Here is a 19,818-nt window from a genome sequence, read left to right on the forward strand (position 1 = left end):
GGCCTCAGTATTGTTTAACTGCAGTCCAACAGAGGACTATCATATTGTACTTCTAATCAAAAAATAAATTGGACACAGTGGTAGGCTTATAGAAAGAGAGAGAGAATTAGATTTGATTAGATTAGCTTTAACCTGCCTGGAATAAAACTGCCTGCCTTTCCTGTTATTTGTCAGCGTTTATAGCAGGTTTCGTCTACAATGCTTTCACTATTATTTCCAGGCGGTAAAAAGGCAGTCAAGCAGAAAAGACACTCATAAATGTCAGAAAAGAGTAAGTTTTTTTACATTTCAAGGGCTTTGAAGGTCAAGTGCAACCCACTTAAAGGAAGCAGAGTGATGGCTATGTGGTAGCATACTGTTAGTTGGTATATTTAAGCATATAATTTATGTCAAGTTAATGCGTTTGTCTATTACTCTATGAAAATGAAATATCCGTGGAAGACTCTATTTATTTTATACATTTTGTTCACATCTTTGAAGGTAAAATAAGTAAGTCAAATTTCCATAATTTGTGATAAGGAAGAAAAGATGTTCAACTTGTCAAAACTGACCAGGTTATGGAGCTCTGCGATTCTTTCCTTGTTCCTCCCATTATAACTCAGTTCTTTCCCCTGGCAGCTTCCACTCCATGATGTGAAGAAGAAGAGCTCTGTTAAGAATTCTTGCAAACCAGGGAGAGATTTTTTTCCCCCTCTGGAAGCCTATATTGAGATGTTTTATGTTTCTTTCTTTTCTTTTCTTTTTTTTCGTTATGAGGTTTTATTTTTTTCCCTCCAGGGAGCCTGAACAATTATAGTTTAAAGCTACCGAAAATAGATATGTTCTTTGATATCGAAGAACTTCTTGAAGATTTTTCAAACTAAAGAGACCCAGAGTTTGTGTTTCAAGGTGCTACTAGCATGGGTCTTTGTTGTTAAAACTCTCAGAATGTTCTACTAAGTGTATTATTCTTTGGAGATGTTGGAGTTTTCAGTACTATGCATTTGGTAAACAGTAAGGTGTTTGAGTGTGTATGTGTGAGTGTATGTGTGAGTGTGTGTGTGTGTGTGTGTGTGTATCTATGTGTGTTCCCACTTCTGCTGAATTGAGTCTCAGTAGTTACCAATTGTTTCTCATGGTGTAAGATGAATAGAGAGAGGATAGAGAGAAGGGAATGGCATAGATATTGCTGAGTGCTCACTATGTGCCATATACATGATGTATATTTTTTTGAATACTCCCTGTTACTATGAGAAGTGGTAGGTTACTATCCTCATTTCCCAGATTAGAGGTTCAGAAAGGTACAGTGTATTTGTCTAGGAGAAAACCCAAGTTTCTTTAACATCTAAAGTTAGCTCACTGGGATCGGCTCCAGAGAGGAGGGATTAGAGGGAAGAGAAAGAATAAAACCTGCAGATCAAAGCCAATTTCTTGGTAAAAGTGTGTGTGTGTGTGTGTGTGTGTGTGTGTGTGTTAGGGAGAGACAGTACATTTTTATGTACTAATATGCATTGAGAACTGTAATATATCTACATGGTAAAAGTTCGGGCATTCTCTTTTCTTTCTAAGGAAATGTCTTTGTTCACCCTACTTAGGTCCTACTTTGCTCCTACTTTCCTAAACTTCTTTTCTTTTATTATACTCTTCCCCTTCTATTTCCAGTTTTCAATCTGAAAATTCTTGTTGCTTTGCATATATGGAGAATCACTTCTCTCTTTGCTTTCACTCTCCATTTCTAGACCATACCTTATTGTAGAATCCAAAGTGTCCATGATAGTATTTTACTAAAAATGAACCATGAACGTGTATTCAACAAATGTTTGTTGAGTTCCACATGTAGGAGATAGGATAATGCAGTGCCAACAAAAACAGATCATTCCTTCCCTTGTGGAATTTCAATCCTAATGAGAAAGAGAACTGACCCACTCCACATTTATATGGGATTTTGGTGTTTATGAAGGAAAGCTTTGTATAGGTTTTATCAGTGTTAAACTTCATAAATCTGGGAGGAAGGGGCCCTTAAAAAAATCTCCATTTTGTAGCTTAGAACTCTGTAGATAGGAACTACTTTGTCTAGTGTGGAGCTGAGGTTAGAATATAGTCTTTCTATCTACAAATCAAATTACCTCTTAAAAATGATTAAAACAAAACATCAAGAGATAATACAAGCATTTCAATTTCCACTTACAATAACTATTTTCTCACCTGAAAACCACAGAGACAAATTATTGCATTCATTTAATTTATTGACTCACCAACATTTCTTTTCTTTTTTTCATAGCGACTTTAGAAGTTTTATTTATGGAACAGTTATTTTTTTAATCACCGAGTGATTTTATTGTATATATTAGAACTTGATGCACGAATTCATGTACCAGTGAGGTCATTTGGCCTGGCTTGCATGATCGGGCCGAAACTGGCTCTCCGACATCCTCCGAGGGGCCCCGGATTTTGAGAGGTTGCAGGCCAGGCCGAGGGATATCACCAGGGCATGATCGGGGCCAGGGAGGGACATGGGAGGTGGCCAGCAAGGGAGGGACTGCAGGAGGGCTCCAGGGCATGTCCGGCTCATCTCGCTCAGTCCCAAACTGCCGGACCTCAGCAGCAAGCTAACCTACCGGTTGGAGCATCTGCCCCTGGTGGTCAGTGTACATCATAGTGACTGTCTGCCCCCCTGGTGGTCAGTGCATGTCATAGTGAAAGGTTGAGCGGCCTTAGCATATCTTTAGCATATTACGCTTTGGTTGGTTAAACAGACGACCAGACACTTAGCATATTAGGCTTTTATTATGTGGCATATACATATTCTTCCTTTCCTTTGTGGTTTTTCACCCCAGTGCTTGGAAAGATGGAGGCAGGGTGTGTGGTCCTGTGTTCTGAGGGCAGGCTCTCCTGGCAAGGCAGATATCTAAGAGCAGATTGCAGGAAATGCGATGGAACTCCCAGCTTCCCCTGTCCCCAACAGAAACATTTCTTTCCTCCACGTGGACCATCCCTCACTTCTAAAATCTATTTCCCTCCTCACAGTCCCAGAGAAAAGGAAATCCCAGCAAGGTCATAGGCCCAGCTGCTACCACTCCTGGGTTCCTTTTTCTGCTGACCAATTACATGCACGGTAAAAATGCTTATTTTCACCAACCTTTCTTGAGTACCTAATATGTGCCAAAGAATGAGTTTCCAAGACTAGGGGCTTAAGATGTAGTCATTTCTTCAAGGTATTATAATTTATTGGAATAGACAGACATAAAACTAAATAAATACAGGGTCATGAATTAAGGTACTCTAGAGGTATAAAGAAATGATCACTAGCATTTTAGACATCTTTATTGAATTTTAACATCACTACTTACTAGCTGCTGTCTTCATTTGTCCCCTTTGACTAACAGTTTCCTCAACTGTACAAAAGGGGTTGGCAATAAGAGTATTTACATAGATTGCAGTGTGTAAAGAGTCCAGCACAATTCTACACACATAGTAGGAGCTCAATTAATGAGACTATAATTATAACATGTATATCTATGTATAAAATTTGTATTATATCTATACCTATTTTACTAGTCTGTCTATCTATCTATCTATCTATCTATCTATCTGGCTATGGGCTCCACAAGAATCCAGGGACTAACTAATTTCCTGATGAGACAATAGAAAGGGTAGGGGAACTCTCTGAGAGAAGGTGAAGTTTTCAGAGTATGAAGACAGATTATTTTGTTTTTTTTGTTTTTATTTTTTTCCTGAATTGAAATTTTGAGTAGAAGGAATGTATGCAGCCATCAAATGGCATGGAGCTTTACAAGAACCACAGGGCACCTATAACAGCTAAGGTATGAAGTATGAACCTGGGGAGGCTGATAGGCTGAGCGAATAGACACCAGATCCTAAAAAGGTTTTTATATCATGCAAAGCCACTTGGACTTTGTCTTATTATACAGACAACTTCCTCTCACCTAAATAGAAAATGACAAGCCTGAACTTAAAGGAGTTAAAACAACTTACCTTTGCTTGTTGAGTTCTTGATTGAGTGGAAAGAATAGAAACTCTACCGAAAATGTATCTGAAAAACCAAGACATGATATATATTGAACAAGAATCTTTATTACTGAGGGACAATGGAGAGGTGAGATTTCTGGTGATGTATGCCATAGGAAGCATCTTAACCCAAGTCCCAGGAGGAGCTAGTGGGCTGTGCGGATGTAACAGGCAAAGTACCCTGGGGCAAATTTTGTCCATTTAATGGCAAATTCCAAAGCAGCAGAGACAGAGCTCAGAGTGCCTGAACCCCAAGTAGAACACTTACTGTTTGTCCCTGAAAGTCACCATAAATATTTGATAACGTCTCCTTTTCTGAGAAGGGGCCCTCTCTCAGTGGGAGTGGTATTTGGTATCCTTGGCAGACCAGAATTTTTTGTTTTCTTAAGTTTTTCTTTATGTCTTGAGGTGGATTCTAAAAGATCCTGGGGTATTTTGATTTTGAAATTCTCACAAAAGTATTTTTTTCTTTCACAGTAATTCAATATAAAAGGCAATGAAAGTGATATATTTAGAAGTATTCAGGACCTGCTATCAGTGCCACCTGAGAATAAACTATCTTGCCACTTGCACATCCCACAGGAGAAAAGAGTCACAATTCACAGTTAGGAAATATTGCATGTGTTTGCCTCTGTTTTGCTCGTTTTGACTGCCCTGCTGAAAAGCAGATTTTTTGCAGATAAAAGTTGCCCTGTCTTGCTGAACTGCTCATATATTTTGCTCCGGAAGAAAAGGCTTTGTTAAAATCAGGAGCAAAGTCTGGTTTGCAAAATACTGTCTAAAAATAACAAAATGCAGGAAAATGTCAAACTGTGCTAAGACCATCGGCCAGCTTCGTGCTTTGGAAAACTACCCAGCAAATTTAGCAAATATCATTTTAAAGTGAAGAGTAATTATGTGTTTTCTAAGCAGCATCTGATGAATTGATGGTTAGGTGCTTGAGAATAAACGAGGGTGTGGAGGTATGTGGCCTTACCCTTGTTGCTGAGCTCAGCCAATGGATGCACAGTTAAAGGAGATGAGCCGTGCTGTGCTCGCTTGGGGCCCCAAAACTGTTTGCAGATTCCTCATGTGTTTTCAAGGTTTGTGTACTTGAGGCTTCTGGCTTGGCTGCTTTTGCCAATGGGGAAACATTGGTGAATAAAACAGAGTTTCTATTTTTCAAGAGCTCCCAGTCTAGCAGGGAAAGTGATATTAAGCCAGCCATTGCAACAGTGAACGATATTCAGGGGAGGTTCAGTCATAATTCTACAGAAGAATGCCCACCTAGGCTGGGTCTTGGACACAGAGCACAGATTTTTAGTTGAAATGTTAAGATTTAGCATAAGTTTACATCCCGTCCACGGAATGTATTTCTAAAGTTTGGGGAAATGGCTTTTACTTTGTCACAACTCTTCATTGGTACTTCTTCCCCTGGAACTACCTTTGTGTATATTTTTATGATAATGTTTGCTGATTAAATCTGAATATTTGGCTTATAGAATGAGCAAATAATCTTCAGAGAAATCTTCATCTTTATGCAGCCACATGTAAGAAACAAAAACAGAATTTTGTTTTCTTATTCTAAGAAATATGCATACAAATGAAAAATTTCAGACCGCCTTTGCTTTTACTTCAGGTTTTGAACAAACTAACTCAGTGGGCATCTGATATTCCTATTGTGAGTGCCACAGCTTAGTGGAAGTGGTTTGACCAGCTGTGTTAACCCATCAGTGCCCATATACACAAGGGAGATTGAACTTGATCCAATTCTGTATAACGGGGTGAAAAAAATGGACTCTTCCTTTTAGACAAGAGTTAAAAAGGAAATAATCTCTTTTGCTGCAAAGTTTTTCTCAGCAGGTACAAAATAGCTGCAATCAGGTAGGCTTTAGTAAATGGCAGCTGCTATCTACCAAGTTGAAAGATCAGAAATTCTCACCCCATTTCTATTTCAATTTCGTAGACACTGGGCTCAATTTGTGAGTGTCTGAAGGCATGTCTAACTCTGTGACAAGATATGGGATTGTACCCTGAGTAGGAACCACGTACACAGCTGTGCTGCCAGTCTGCCTTGTAATGACGCCAGCTCTGGCCAGTCAGGGTCCCTGGGTCATCACTACAGAGTCTTAGATTTGAGAGCCAGCTAGGATCCTAAAAACATTCCATTCCACTGGGCTAAAGAGGGTAACAGTCTTCCGCATGGTCACATGGGTTGTAAGATTTATCAAGACCTAGCCTTTGACCTCAAACTGTTACCTGTTTTGTGCTAGCGGGGTAATATGCCAGGTTGCACTGATTAGTACCACTACTGCCTGGAGCATTGAGTTGAAAGGTATTGAAATCGCACCCTAATTCGGGGAAGTGGTGCTATATTTGGTCAGCAGTGTCCAGCGCTGTGAATTTGGTTGAATGATGAAGGTTGATTGACAATCAAGTAATTATGACATGATGTTAAGTATGCTTCAGAACTAAGTGTTCTGAACTCTTCCTGGTGGGTCAGGACCATAGAGGCGATGTTGGGGTTTGGTCTTGAAGAATAGGGAACAGTTTTCCTGACAGAGAAAGGAAAGGGAAAGACATTTCTGGAAAGAACAATAGCTTGTGGAAGGGACCTGCTATGTGGAGATAAGAAGGAAACGAATGGCCTTTGAAAGCCTGCTCTGTGCTAGGCACTAAGCTAGGGTGTCATCTCATTATTCGATTTTCAAAATGACTATCATTTTGCAGATGAGGTACAGGGACAAAAACGTAAGATGCTCAAGATCATCTAGCTACTAAGTAGAACTAAGATCTCAGTTGTTGGGGTGCCAAGTAACTTTCGTGGTAGCTACTCAGGAGGACAGTATTGGTGAGGAAGGCTGGATTGGAGAGGGGGTATCAGTAACGTGGGTTTGGACTATTGAATTGGAGTAGCCATCTAAATAGAGGTGGCTAGTAGGTTTTAGAAAAATGGCACTAACTCATCTGGTTATGATAAAAATATATTGAAGATTCACTGATACCAGGACAAGTCCAGAGCATGCATTTCTAGGCTTCTGTTTAACAGTGGAGATCTTTCTGCCTTTGCTATTCCAGCACAGAGACTCTAAGTAATAAGCTAGTATGCTTTATGCTGCATGAGCAATTCAAATTACTGTCAATGCAATATTAAATCCAGAATTGATAGGAAAACGGTCTTACTTAGAAATTCAAGTGTTCTTGGCACAATACTATTTATTACCACCATGAGACCTGTGCTCTGGCAAACCTCTGCTTGTGTTCAGCAAAAGACCCTTTACTATGTAAGCGTTCCTCTGCCACGGCTCAACTTTGACCTACAAGAGAACAGTGTCTGTTCCTTAGAGAGAGGCTGGGAGTTGCCACAGTTGATATCTGACCTGGGGATGGGGTTCAGATGCACATATATATAAGGTTGTCTAAACATGTTCAAAAGAGAAGGTTTTTTTGTTTTGTTTTGTTTTGTTTTATTTGCAGAGTCTGAAACAGAAGATAAAGCCCCAGATTTTTATGTTAGTGAATCCAATGTCTTAGGCAACTTCAGGATTCCTTGTCATCTTTTCTTTATGGACTTGTGGTTATGCTTTCTTTAGGGTATAGGGTGAGGGAAGATATTTAAAATAGTTGAGGCCCGATTCTCTTTGCTCCCTAGGATGATGATGATGGTGATCACGACAAGGATTAGTGCTATGATGACAACACCATCATATTTTATTGATTTTCAAATGTTTTCCCCTTTTTTTCTCATTTCTGAGATTGAGGTGTGTCTCATACACAATACCACTTTGCAATTGCTATTAACCTGCAATAAAGTTAAATTCTCCCAGATAGGATTTGTGTGTGTGTGTGTGTGTGTGTGTGTGTGTGTGTTTTGTTTTTTTACAAATCACCTGGGGACATTTCCACCCTGAGACCACTTCGAATTGAATTATTTACTGAGTTTTTCTTAAATCGCACTGGTAGTGTGAACTTATATCAAAAACCTGCTTGAGTACCTGCATGTGGTTCAAATTCTCAGAAGAGTTTATTTTTCCTTTCTCTCTTCTTGCTGTGCCTTTCTTTCTGAATGCAAGCTTTATTTCTATAATATTATAACTTTAGGGGAATACCATTTTGGTGTCTTAGCTTTTTGCAGAGGTTTCTTATTAGACTCCCCATCTCGTTATTCTTACCATATTTAGAGTAATAGTGTGACTAACAATTGACATATCTTAGATTTGATGAAATACTGTAACAATAAATTTACCATTTACAGGGCACGTTCCCTTTGCCAGGCAGTGTTTTAAGGCTCTTTAGATAGGTACTATTGCTGCCCCAATTTCAGATAAGAAAACAGAGGCCCAAAGAAGTTAAGCAGGAACCTGAGCCCACGTTCGCGTGTATTAACTCATTCAGTGTAGCTCGACCATTCTGAGTCTACAGACTGGCTGCTGGTGGCCACCCGTTGTCATTCCTGGAAGGTACTGCTCATAGTACCTGATACTTGCTGAGCACACAGCTCAGAAAATGGGCCAATGTCCTTGTTAGAAGAACAGAGTATCCTTTTGTTATCCACTTTTCACTCCCTGATGCAGGATTCTTGCCTTAAGTTTTTTTTCTCAGACAAAAGCTGGTTTTCTAAAAAATATGAACTCTTGTCTTTTCATTATGTGTCATATAAAGGATGTTGCTCTAAGCAGGTCTGCTACCATTCAGGCCTGCACGTTCTATCTATCAGGAACTTCAAAGCAATTCTCAATGAAAAGTCCAGTTCAACCAAAACTCAAATTCTTCTCACTTCACTTTGTCTTCCCATCCTATTTCTCTTCCCCCACCTGCCACCACACCCACATCAAACGTACAGAGAAATCTCCAAGGGAGATATATTAAGAGGAAACAAGAAAATAATATTTGTAGGTCTTCCCCTTAATGAAAAATGTATTTTTTCTAATGATCCTAATCTGAATTTTGGGGGATAATTTATTGTGTGTATTTAGAAGAGAATAAGTTTTAATTCCTCCATCCCTTTTTCTTTCTCTTCTTTATTTTTCTCATGTCTTCTACCAGTATTTACTGACTAAATTCAAGACACTGTGTTGAGAGGGAGAATTCTCAGACTCTGTTCACGTACTTAAGAAACATTTAAACATAAAATTATAGGGGAATCTTTTCCTCCCTCCCCCTCTCTTCCTTACTCCTTTCCTCCATTTTCCTTCTTCACCCACCCTGCCCCCACTTCACCTTCTTCTCCATGAACAGGAAGCCAGGGAGGAAGAGAAGACTTTAGGGAGGAAACGTTATTTGAGCTGAGTCATATTTGAACTTGTATAGATGGGGATGGTCAAAAACAGCAGGGCACCAGTGAGGAGCAGCCTGGACAAAGGCTGGGCTTTGGAGAATGGTGAGAAGTCCAGCCTGAAGCGTGGAGGGCATGAAAAGAGAGATGAAAGATGAGACTCAAGGAAAAAGCCTTCTCTTTCTACTTATATGGAAAGTCATGTGAGGTGATAGATCTGAATGCACTTGAAAAGAAAAATGCTGTTTAATGAAGGTCAGGTGGATTCACAGAAAAATAAGAGGTCCCAGTTGGTGTCATCACCATCATCCTCATTGTCCTTATTCTTATCATGGTCCTAATAACCTCTGAGAAGGACTCCCTAGGGCTCCAATGACTCTAAGACGACCAGAATTTTGCCCTTATGCTCCACGTCAATGTCTCAAACAATGTCTCCAAAGTAAGAATCTGTATATATAAAAGGCTAATATGGTAAGTGTTTGGCTGTCCGACTGGTCGCTATGACAAACACTACCACCAGGGGGCAGATGCTCAACGTAGGAGCTGCCGTGACACGCATTGACCATTTACAGAGAAACGGCACCACGGACCTGGTGCCCACAAAGCAATACTTGGCTTCCTCCAAGTGGGACATAGGCCCCGCCACTGTCCCGGAGCGACATCCCACCAAATCGCAGCCTATGCTGTTGAGACATGATGGTGCAAAGTGTGGCCCACAGCCCAGCCCAGCCCGGAAATGGTGGCTGTGGGCACCGGGTAATGATGTCATGTAGTAATGCCTGGCTTCCTCTCCCTTGCAACTAGCCTGCTTGGAGTTTCTTCACAGGAACGCGACTTGCTTTATTGCCAGGTGGAAACATTTCACACTTTAACAAAATGTCTGTGAAGTGTTTGCCTGTGCTTCATCTCATTTGATCCTCACAGAAGTCCTGGAGGTAGATAGGAGACTTGGTGGAATCCTATTTTCTTTTGATTAGCCAGAAAACAGAGATTTAGAAAGCTTAGAAACTTGACCCAACTGAAAAGAAGTAAGAAATGGTGGACCTAAAATGACTTCAGGTTTTCTCACTGCACAGAATATAGTCAAACACTGCTGCAGTTAAATATTTTACTCTTTGTTTTCCCTGTGTGATCTACAATAATAATCTGCTTTGTGTTGGTATTTACTGCTGTGTTGCTGAGAATTACCTGAAAGAGAATTTGGGGTGCTTTACTGGGCTGGAAAAAATTTAGCTAAATCAGAAAGCAAGTCTAATTAAGCAAGTTTTTTTTCTATAAAAAGCTAAGTTGACTCTTGCATGCACAATATATATAAAGCTCTCACTGGTGCCAATTGCACGTGTGCGTTTCGATCTGTCATTGTCGATCATGAATTTGGTTGACGGTTATTGTAGAGAAAGGGTGAATAGTGATATTAAAATATTTCTTCTAATTAATTTCCTTTCATTGTGTACGAATTTGTGCACTGGGCCACTAGTTCGAATATAGGAGACAAACTTACTTCTTTAATAGTGAAAGATACCAGCAGATGTTTGCAGAAATCAAACAAGGCCATGAAGGTGAAGTGGTTGAGAATACAACAAAAGCACCTGCTCTATGTACTTTCATTGTCCCTGGTTAGTTAGTACCTGTCTTTCCTCAATGGAATGCTAGGGGCACAGAGAGAGGACAGCAGGGGCCTGCAACATATTCCTTCTTGTATTACAAACATCTAATGAAAAAAAGAAATAATTGCAGGGCCATCTGCCCCCATCTCTAATGGTCTCCTCATGAGAACCAACCATTTGGATTACATTTTTCTCTGTCTGTTTGTACAGCCACACTGAGAGTCTGCTTCCTGGACTCTTCATACCAGATAAGCAGTATTAATCTTTAACTTTATCTTGGGTTTCTGAAGAGCTTTGATTTCTTTCTGCTATGGGAAAGGACATATGCTGAAGTAATTTGGTAAAGGTGTAGTGGCAAAATGAGATAGAACTGCTTTTATATAATTTTACAAAATGAAACAAACTCAGTGAATGTAGCCATGATTGTTTCATTTGATATTGTAGTGGTTTAAAAGTCAAATCTGGCCAGAAAAACCTAAATTCCCTCCTCAAATGAAATAAGAAAAATGTGCAGGTATATTAAAAACATTTTTCATTATGCTTTTCAAATAGGTGTTAGAGCGTTCAGTGGGATTTCTTATCATATCATCTGACAAACTCATAATGCTTGTGTTTACTTGAACTTCTCTATAGTGTTTGCAGCTATAGGAAGTCTCTGTTGGGGAAAAATATCCCTGAGGGAATTTTGGCACTGGTAATTTTTCCCTAGGCCTAGCTTTTTGCATGGAATAATTTATGACAGTTTTGCCCATGAGAACTCTATTCCCTCTGTTTTTTGTTTGTTGGGTGTGTAAATTCTTACTGGATTATACCCAAGTCTGAAAGTGAAATGTTGATGTGGGCTTCAAATTCTTAACACGGGTCGACATATTGATGGTGTTCTACTATTTTTAACCTTTTTCTTCTTTTATTTTGAAACAAAAAATGATCAATATTTTGTTGTTTAGCTGCATCCTTATTGAATAAAAGGATCGTGGAATTGTGGGGCTGAGAATGGAAGACATATCTGTTCTATCACATTGGTTCTTACGAACTGCCTGCAATAAGATACCACACTATTGATTGACAAAGGCTCCTAATGTTTTCTAGCAGAAGTGGAAAAATAATTGCATTATTTTCCCTGAGTGCTAACCAATGGTCCCCAGTAGTTGTCTTTTTGGTACTGGGAATAGAGCCAGATTTCGGCAAAACGAATTAAATTTGCCCACAAATTACTGATTTTTGAAGTAAATATAATTACCATGCTCCAGATCAGCCTCTTAATTTTCCCTATGAATTAAGTATTTTGTTTATTGACAAAAAGTATTACAAAATCTACTTCAGGGCTAGTACCAGTTTTAAAATTTATGAAGCAGTTTTATAAGAGCAATTCCATTGGTATGAATAACAATTAACAACTTAGTTAATTCAGTCACTAGAACACAGGCTCCAGGGTCAGAATATCTGAGTTCAATACTTGTCTTTACTGTGTCCTTGCTCTATGACCTTGGGCAAGTCACTTAATCTTTCTATATCTCTTTTTTTGGGGATGGGTGTCTGGAAAATGGGAATTACAGAAGTATTTCTCCAACTGATAACACTGAAATATTTTCTGTTAAGACTATGATGATTATTTATATATACACACTCTATCTAGACTTTATTCCCAGTGCCCCTACTTGGAGAAGAAAGGCTAATCTCTGAAAGTAACGATTGCACTTTTCATATTGATCATTTAATGTCCACTAGTGATATTTGATGAAGTTGTCATTGTTGCTCTTGTCACTCCCCCCCCCGCCCCCACAATGGTCTTTCCACCACCCCCTCTATTTATTGATACACCACTTCCAGGGTGAGCTTTCCAAAATCAAGTCTGATCCTGTAGATCATGCCAGACTCTATGGCAAAATATGTAAGACTTTCCATATCAGATCCTTTCTTGCCTCTCCAGCTCCATTTTGCCTGCCTTCTTTAAAGTCTGCTCTCAAAATCCATTTCTGTTTTTAAAATAATTTAGTATTGATTTCAGAGGAAGGGAGAGGTAGAGAGAGATAGAAACATCAGTAATGAGAGAGAATCATTGATTGGCTACCTCTTGCATGTCCCCTACTGAGGATCGAGCCCACAACCCAGCCATGCGCCCCTGACCAGAATTGAACCCGGGACCCTTCAGTCCGCAGGCCAATTGATGCTCTATCCACTGAGCAAAACCAGTTAGGGTCTCAAAGTCTATTTCTTTTCCTGCTTCCTGGATTCTGAAATGCTACTTATCCTCCCATGTTGACATTGTTAGACATTCACTATTCGGTTCTTGATGACCTCAATAGTTCTATCACCAGCTATGCTGCTTAAGGCTGGCCTTGACAAGCTCCTGAATGGACTCCACCAATCTAGGTCTGTCTACCTTTTATTATCCTCCTTTTCTTATCTCCCAACAAATGAGTGAGAGTTTCCCCATGGCTCAGTATAGTTTAATAAGCAGGATCCATACACAGTTTGTTGATTCAATAGCTAAAACAAAACAAATAAAGACTTCATTTATATAATCTGAGCTTTGCTGCTTTATCCTGTACAAATGGGAAGTAGCTTTATTGCATTTATGGAGAACCAGACTTGAAGCTTAACCAGTGGCATAAGGCAGAATTACACTGATTACACAACTTTTTACATGGGGGAATAATTTGTATTTGATAAGGTCACAAATAGGTAATGGGTAGGGGCTCATCAATGTGTGAGGTGATTAAACACTCATACAAATAATACAATTGACATTTTCTTTTATATTTATTACTAGAGGCCCGATGCATGAAGATTCGTGCAAGAATGGGCCTTCCTTCCCGTAGCTGCGGCACCGCCTTCGCTCTGGTCCAGAGCTGCCTTTCTGCCTTCCCACGCTGCCCAGAAGCCAGGAGTGGCAGGGGCGTGCAGAACACCTGCGGGATGCAAGTGTCCTGCCCAGCTGCTCAGCGCCTGTGTATGCAAATTAACCTAACATCTTTCTTGGGTTAATTTGCATACTCACTCCTGATTGGCTGGTGAGCATCGTGAAGGTATAGTCAGTTTGCATCTTTCTCTTTTATTAGTGTAGATTGGGTAAATGAAAGCGTATGGATAAAAGTGTGCATTATTTTATCCCAGTAAGAAACTACTTCAGTCATTTAGTAATACTATTTCAATAAAGAAATACACCTTTATACTGTTGTTTATTATTTATGAAAAAGAAACAAAACAAAATAGCAACTGACTAAATTAATAGTTAAAGACATTGTGGTTAAAGACTAGCTCTGTGGTAGAAAAAAAATAAAAATATACAGATATAAATATAGCTTCCAAATTTGCTAGGTCCACATTCCTGCAATTGTTTTCTTTCTAAATCATGAATTCTCTGTGGGTTTTATTTTGAAATAGGTATTTCTGCTATAAGTCTGATAAATGATATTCCAACTCTAAAGAGCAAGTAACTAGAATGCCACATTTTTGACACATATTTTTGCAGCACAGAGGGGACTAAACTCTAAATGTCTCAGCTGTTAAAGGCCCCATCAGACTTGCCCAAAATGAAGAACAGAAGGAGAAAGCTTTCCCTAAAGCAACTCATCAGATCTGTTTGGGCACAGGGACACTCTCTTAGAGCTTGTGTGGATAAGTTGCACTGAATAGTTCAAGGTTTTGCAGCTGCTTGGAATATTTGAGAAAAAGATAACTCTAAGTAATTGTCATGCATTTACATAGGCTGGACAAATTTGTTCTGTCCACCAAAGCTCTGATAATTTGTGGTCATATTATAATAATAACTAGGGGCCCAGTGCACGAATTCATGCACCTTGAAAGGAACTGTGGGCCATGAAGCTGTGGTGGGCACAGAGGTGGGTCTCGGCCCATCCTCCATGCCCCTGCCCAGCCCCTTGTGCTGCAGCCCCCAGTCCCCTGTCTGCCAGCAGCCCTGTTCCTGCTGCCACTACCACGCTCTGATGGCACAGGCCCCACTAGCACCCACTGACAGTGCGGAGTGATTGGGACTGGCGCCGGATGCCAGCTGCGGGTGCGAGCAGGGCCAGTGCCGTCAGTGGGTGCAAGTGGGGCTGTCATCAGCAGTGGGTGCCAGAGGCAGCTGCCAGCCCCGATCAACCCTCAGGAGCAGGGAGAGGTGGAGAAGCCCTGAGGGGCTATCAGGGCTCACAGCTGCCGCTCGCACCTGCTGATGGAACCAAGTGATCAGGGCTGGCACCAGGTGCCAGCAGTGGGTGTGAGTGGCGGCTCTGGTGATGGCAGTGGGTAGGAGCAGGGCCGGCGCTGACAACAGGTATAAGTGCTGGGCAAGACTGCGGCGCGTGGGAGCAAAGAGTTTTCAGTAACCACTAGGGGCTCGCCCTGATGACAGTGATTGGTGCCCCGCCTTGGTCTGGCATCCCCACTCACCTGCTCCACCATCCTGCTGCGGCTGATGCCCACCATGGTTCGCACGTGTGCCCCCTGGTGGTCAGTGCATGTCATAACGACCGGTTGTTTGGTTGCTCGGTTGTTCTGCCGCTCGGTCTATTTGTATATTAGCCTTTTATTATATAGGATGTCTGGTTTTTGAGTGCTCACTATGGGTCCAAAACTATATTCTGCATTTTCTACATATAGTGTCATTGAATGTTCATGCTTCTGATGTTAGGGGAACAGCTTATGAAGTTTATGCCAGTCTTTTTGTAGTACAAAAGTTTGTTGAGCTGTCTTCTACATTATAAACTTGACAAGTCCTTACTGTTGTTTTTGCTTATCTGATTGTTGGTTGTTGAATCTAGGGGATACTTTGATTACTTCAATACAGGCAGCAGTGATCACTTCCATAAACAAATTGTTAGACATAGAACACATGTATAAATAGGTAGCATCTTCTAATTTACTGATTGTTGGTAGACTTGCTGCTTGGAATATTTGAGAAAAAGATATCTGTAATTGTCATGCATTTACATAGGCTGGACAAATTTGTTCTGTCCACCAAAGCTCTGATAATTTGTGGTCATATTATAATAATAACTAGGGGCCCAGTGCACGAATTCATGCACCTTGAAAGGAACTGTGGGCCATGAAGCTGTGGTGGGCACAGGGGCGGGTCTTGGCCCATCCTCCACGCCCCCGCCCAGCCCCTTGTACCACAGCCCCCAGTCCCCTGTCTGCCAGCAGCCCTGCTCCCGCTGCCGCTACCACGCTCTGATGGTACAGGCCCCACTAGCACCCACTGACAGTGCGGGACTCAGAAACAAGCCACTGAGTGAATAAACTTAAGTCAAACAATTGGAAGCAGGGCACTGTGGTATGTTACATAGCAGTTTCTAATAAAATGAACTGGTTGACATATTTGCATATGTTTGGAAAGTGAAGAATTCTAAAACATGGTACTTTTATACATTTATCCTTTTATTATCCTAAAGTAACATAGATAAGAAAGATAATTTTATCTGAGTTAATGTATTTGTCTATTGTTTGTTTTATGATTGAATCCTGTTTACTTACCTAGTATTACCTCCTACCACATAAAATCTACATACTTTTACTATCAAATGACTTGCAGGTTTCTGACCAAATTAAGGCCTTTCAAAATTCTGTGCATTAGCCTATGCTGTTCCCTCTGTCTGGAATGCCCTTCCATCTTTGCTTGTCTAATCCCTTCTCATTCTTCAAGACTCCATTTAAATACCACCTTTCCAGGTATGCATTCCCTGATTTGTTCTGCACTACCGAACCCTGCTTCTTCTGGGTTGCCCAGCACCCTGAGCATAACTCCGTCACCTCCTGTAATACATGGGATTATACTTTTCTGTTTACTTGCCAGCTGCACTAGGTTGTGACTCTTTGTAAGCATGGTCTGTCTTTTGGGGCTTATTTCTGTTTTTCTGCACCTCACCAAGTCTATACAGTATATGAACTTAATGATCAATTGTGACTTGAAGGAGTGAATACCTTCATATAAATCATGCATATCAGGATTTTGTTACTTCCCCAACACACACACACACACACACACACACACACACACACACACACATCCTCACTACATTCTGGTATGTGTAGACTTCAAAAAGCCTCGTCTGTGGTTTTGTTTTAATTCCTGAAGCTCAAGGTCATGACTTCACAGAGTGACTACTATAAGAACACATATTCATGTTAAGTCCTGTTGTTCTTGCCAAGTTACACCTTTTTGAGTGAAATTTCAGGGAGGTTTTATATCAGCACCATGGGAATGCTTTCATGTTAAACTGGAATGTGGAAGCATGAAGAGAAGTAAAGAATCAGGTCCAGACAACACAACAGATATTGAGCTGGAAGCCTGAGCTATGAAAGGAACACTTCTACCCACTGTAGAATATGACTTCAGGTCAAAGGGAGATGGTGTCTGGCTTCCACTCTCCATTTGCTTGCTGCATCCTCTCTGTGCTTATCACCTAGCTCCCTTTTATAGGACATGGGAAGCAGACATGTATTACTAGGGAGCAAGCTTTTACAACTATGATTTCATTCCATATTGTCGTTTCTCTCAAAATGGTTTGTTTTCTTCTCATGTATGTGTTATTATATACAATCGGATAATTCAGAAAGACTGTCCACACCTTTTTCCCCAGACCCCCAGCCATACAATGCAGTGTGACAACAAAGAGAATCAGAGCCATGCTGGGCTCTGGACTAGACAAAGGCACAAATCCCATCTGGGTCTCCTTCAAAGCAAGCTGCTGTTTGCAACAAGCTACCAGATGGTGGTGAAAAGTTCTTACCTGTTTACTTAATGGGTGACTGGCCTCTTTGCTTTTATTTAGCCATCTGTTCTGGTCTATGTCCCTTTAACTTGTAAGATCCATCACCTCATTTAAGCTGTTACCTTGACACATTGCAATGTTGTGGACATAATGCTTCTACAGAGGTGCAAATTAGCATGGGTTTTCATGATTAGAAGGTTAAATGGGGTAAGGCTGTGGTAGTTAGTGGTGAGATAAGGGATTTTGAAGAGGCAGAACTCAAGGGAATTTCAGACAATAGAAAAATTAGGCTGGTTAGACAGAGGGATGGAATTTTTACAAATTACAGAGGCTGAGTAAGAGCAAAAATTCCCTTTGGGTGTCTCTGATTTGTGGGGGCTTATCTTCTGGCCAGAGAGACACTATGACCATGGGCCCAGAGAGGATAAGGGGCTAGCTTTGGATTTCTTTTCTCCTTTTGGGACGTTCTGTAAAGAGCAAAAAGAAACTGATTACACCAAGAAGTGGTAATCTAGAACCACAGCAACAACCTCAAACATATTTAGTCATTCCCAAAAAGATACTTGTTTTCCCTTAAGTTTGAAGAAGAATCAGGGGCCAAGCCCAACTTCATGGAGGAACAGTTTGTGTGTCTTCGCCCTGGATTTGAAAGCAGAGTTTCAACCTTGACCTTAGCCTGACTCCTTGACAGTTCCATCCAGATCACCAACCAGGCTCTGAACACCAGGACTTAGGAAGCCCAGGGCTCTGTCTTCTTATTGTATCAGTTCTGGCTCTACCCACGCTGGTCTCCCCTGAAATAACCAGTATTATTACAGTTACTGACACTCAAAATATTGGGCATCTCTGAATTTTCTGTCTGCCAATTCTATCCAACCAGTGACCAAGTTCTCTGCCTTTTACCTACATTTTCTTATGTCTTTTCCCACCTTTTTATTCCCCCTGCCACTGCTCTAGTTGTCCATCCCTCATTACCTCTATCCTAGCCAATTGGAATAACCTGCTAAGTAGCTCCAACTTTTAGTCTCATCCTGCTCAAAGCATCTTAAATACTGAGGTTTGATAGTAACTTATAACAGTCACCTTAAAAAATTAAACAGAAACCTCCTTTGGTTTATTATCACCTAGAAAATTCAGTGAATTTCTCAGCTTGGTATCCAAGGCAGTCCCTAGAGTTATCACTTGTGTTTCCAGCATTTTCTAGTTCTCTGTGCCCTAGTAAAACAAAGTGGCATGTGGTTAGGAATAACCCCATGTTTCCTTGCCTGTTTGCTCTGTTCCTTCCTCCTAGAAAGCCCTGGAGGATATTTTAGTAAGCTCAGGCTCCAATACATCTCTGCTTTCCCCAATCAGACGCAGTCGCTCCTGCTCTTGTTCCATAGCAGCACATTTCGGGGGATATTCGTATGATGCTTGCACGGATTTGTTCCTGCCCTATTGTTAGCTTTTCATGTCTTACTTGTGCATATCTTATAGCACAGGTTAAAGTTTCCTTTGCGTAGAGGGTGCTAGATAAAGACACAGAATAATGATTGATAGTGGGACTTTGTAAGAATGCAAAAAACTTACCCATTCATTCATTCATTCATTCATTCACTCAAGCGTTTGTTGGGTGTCTATTAGTATAGTATGTAAGGTACTTGGAAACAGAGATCAGTATGACATAGTATATCCCAGTTCTCCAGGAACTCACAATTACATGGAGGGAGAGTCACATAAATAATTGTACAATGAAAAGTGTGCAATAAAAGTGCCTTAAAGTATGGGAGTAGCAGGACTTCTTACTTCGAGTAGGGTAAATATGTTGGGGATGAAGAGATGATGGTGAGGAGGAAACTGAGCAGTTAACAAGGGCTTCCCATGGTTGGGAATGTCTCTTTTGGATTTGAATATTGAATAAGAGTTGTCAAGGAAGATAGACAGGTAGGAAAGGGTAGGAATGGAATGGAAAGATAACCCAAGAAAGCTGCTTTGCTTACTCTCAGAGGCTTAGCACACTAAGGCAGACCAGTCACCAAATAATTATTTTCTGTTTCCAGATAAAAATATCCTAAATGACAGCATCCTTTGATACCGGTGAAGGAGAAAGGGAGAGTAATAAAGGAACCTCTGTAACTGCTTTTGGTTGAAAGTCATTCATTCCTTCTTCTCTCTCTCTCTCTTTTTTAAAAATGTTTTATAGAGAAAGTCTGTGATTGCAGTGAGCTTCATAGCAGCGTTTCTCTTCCTG

The 19,818-nt window shown here is 40.6% G+C and overlaps 1 protein-coding gene across 1 annotated transcript in view; it reads left to right on the plus strand.

Moving 5' to 3' along the window:
* ST6GALNAC3 (ST6 (alpha-N-acetyl-neuraminyl-2,3-beta-galactosyl-1,3)-N-acetylgalactosaminide alpha-2,6-sialyltransferase 3) overlaps window positions 1-19,818 on the plus strand; it is a 517,233-nt gene that overhangs the window by 200,532 nt on the left and 296,883 nt on the right. Inside the window, 1 exon segment of the mRNA XM_006767210.2 lies at window positions 19,771-19,818. Within this exon segment, the coding sequence (XP_006767273.1) occupies window positions 19,771-19,818 (48 nt within the window).

This window comes from Myotis davidii, unplaced genomic scaffold (assembly GCF_000327345.1).
Source record: "Myotis davidii unplaced genomic scaffold, ASM32734v1 scaffold602, whole genome shotgun sequence".
Taxonomy (NCBI): Eukaryota; Metazoa; Chordata; class Mammalia; order Chiroptera; family Vespertilionidae; genus Myotis; species Myotis davidii.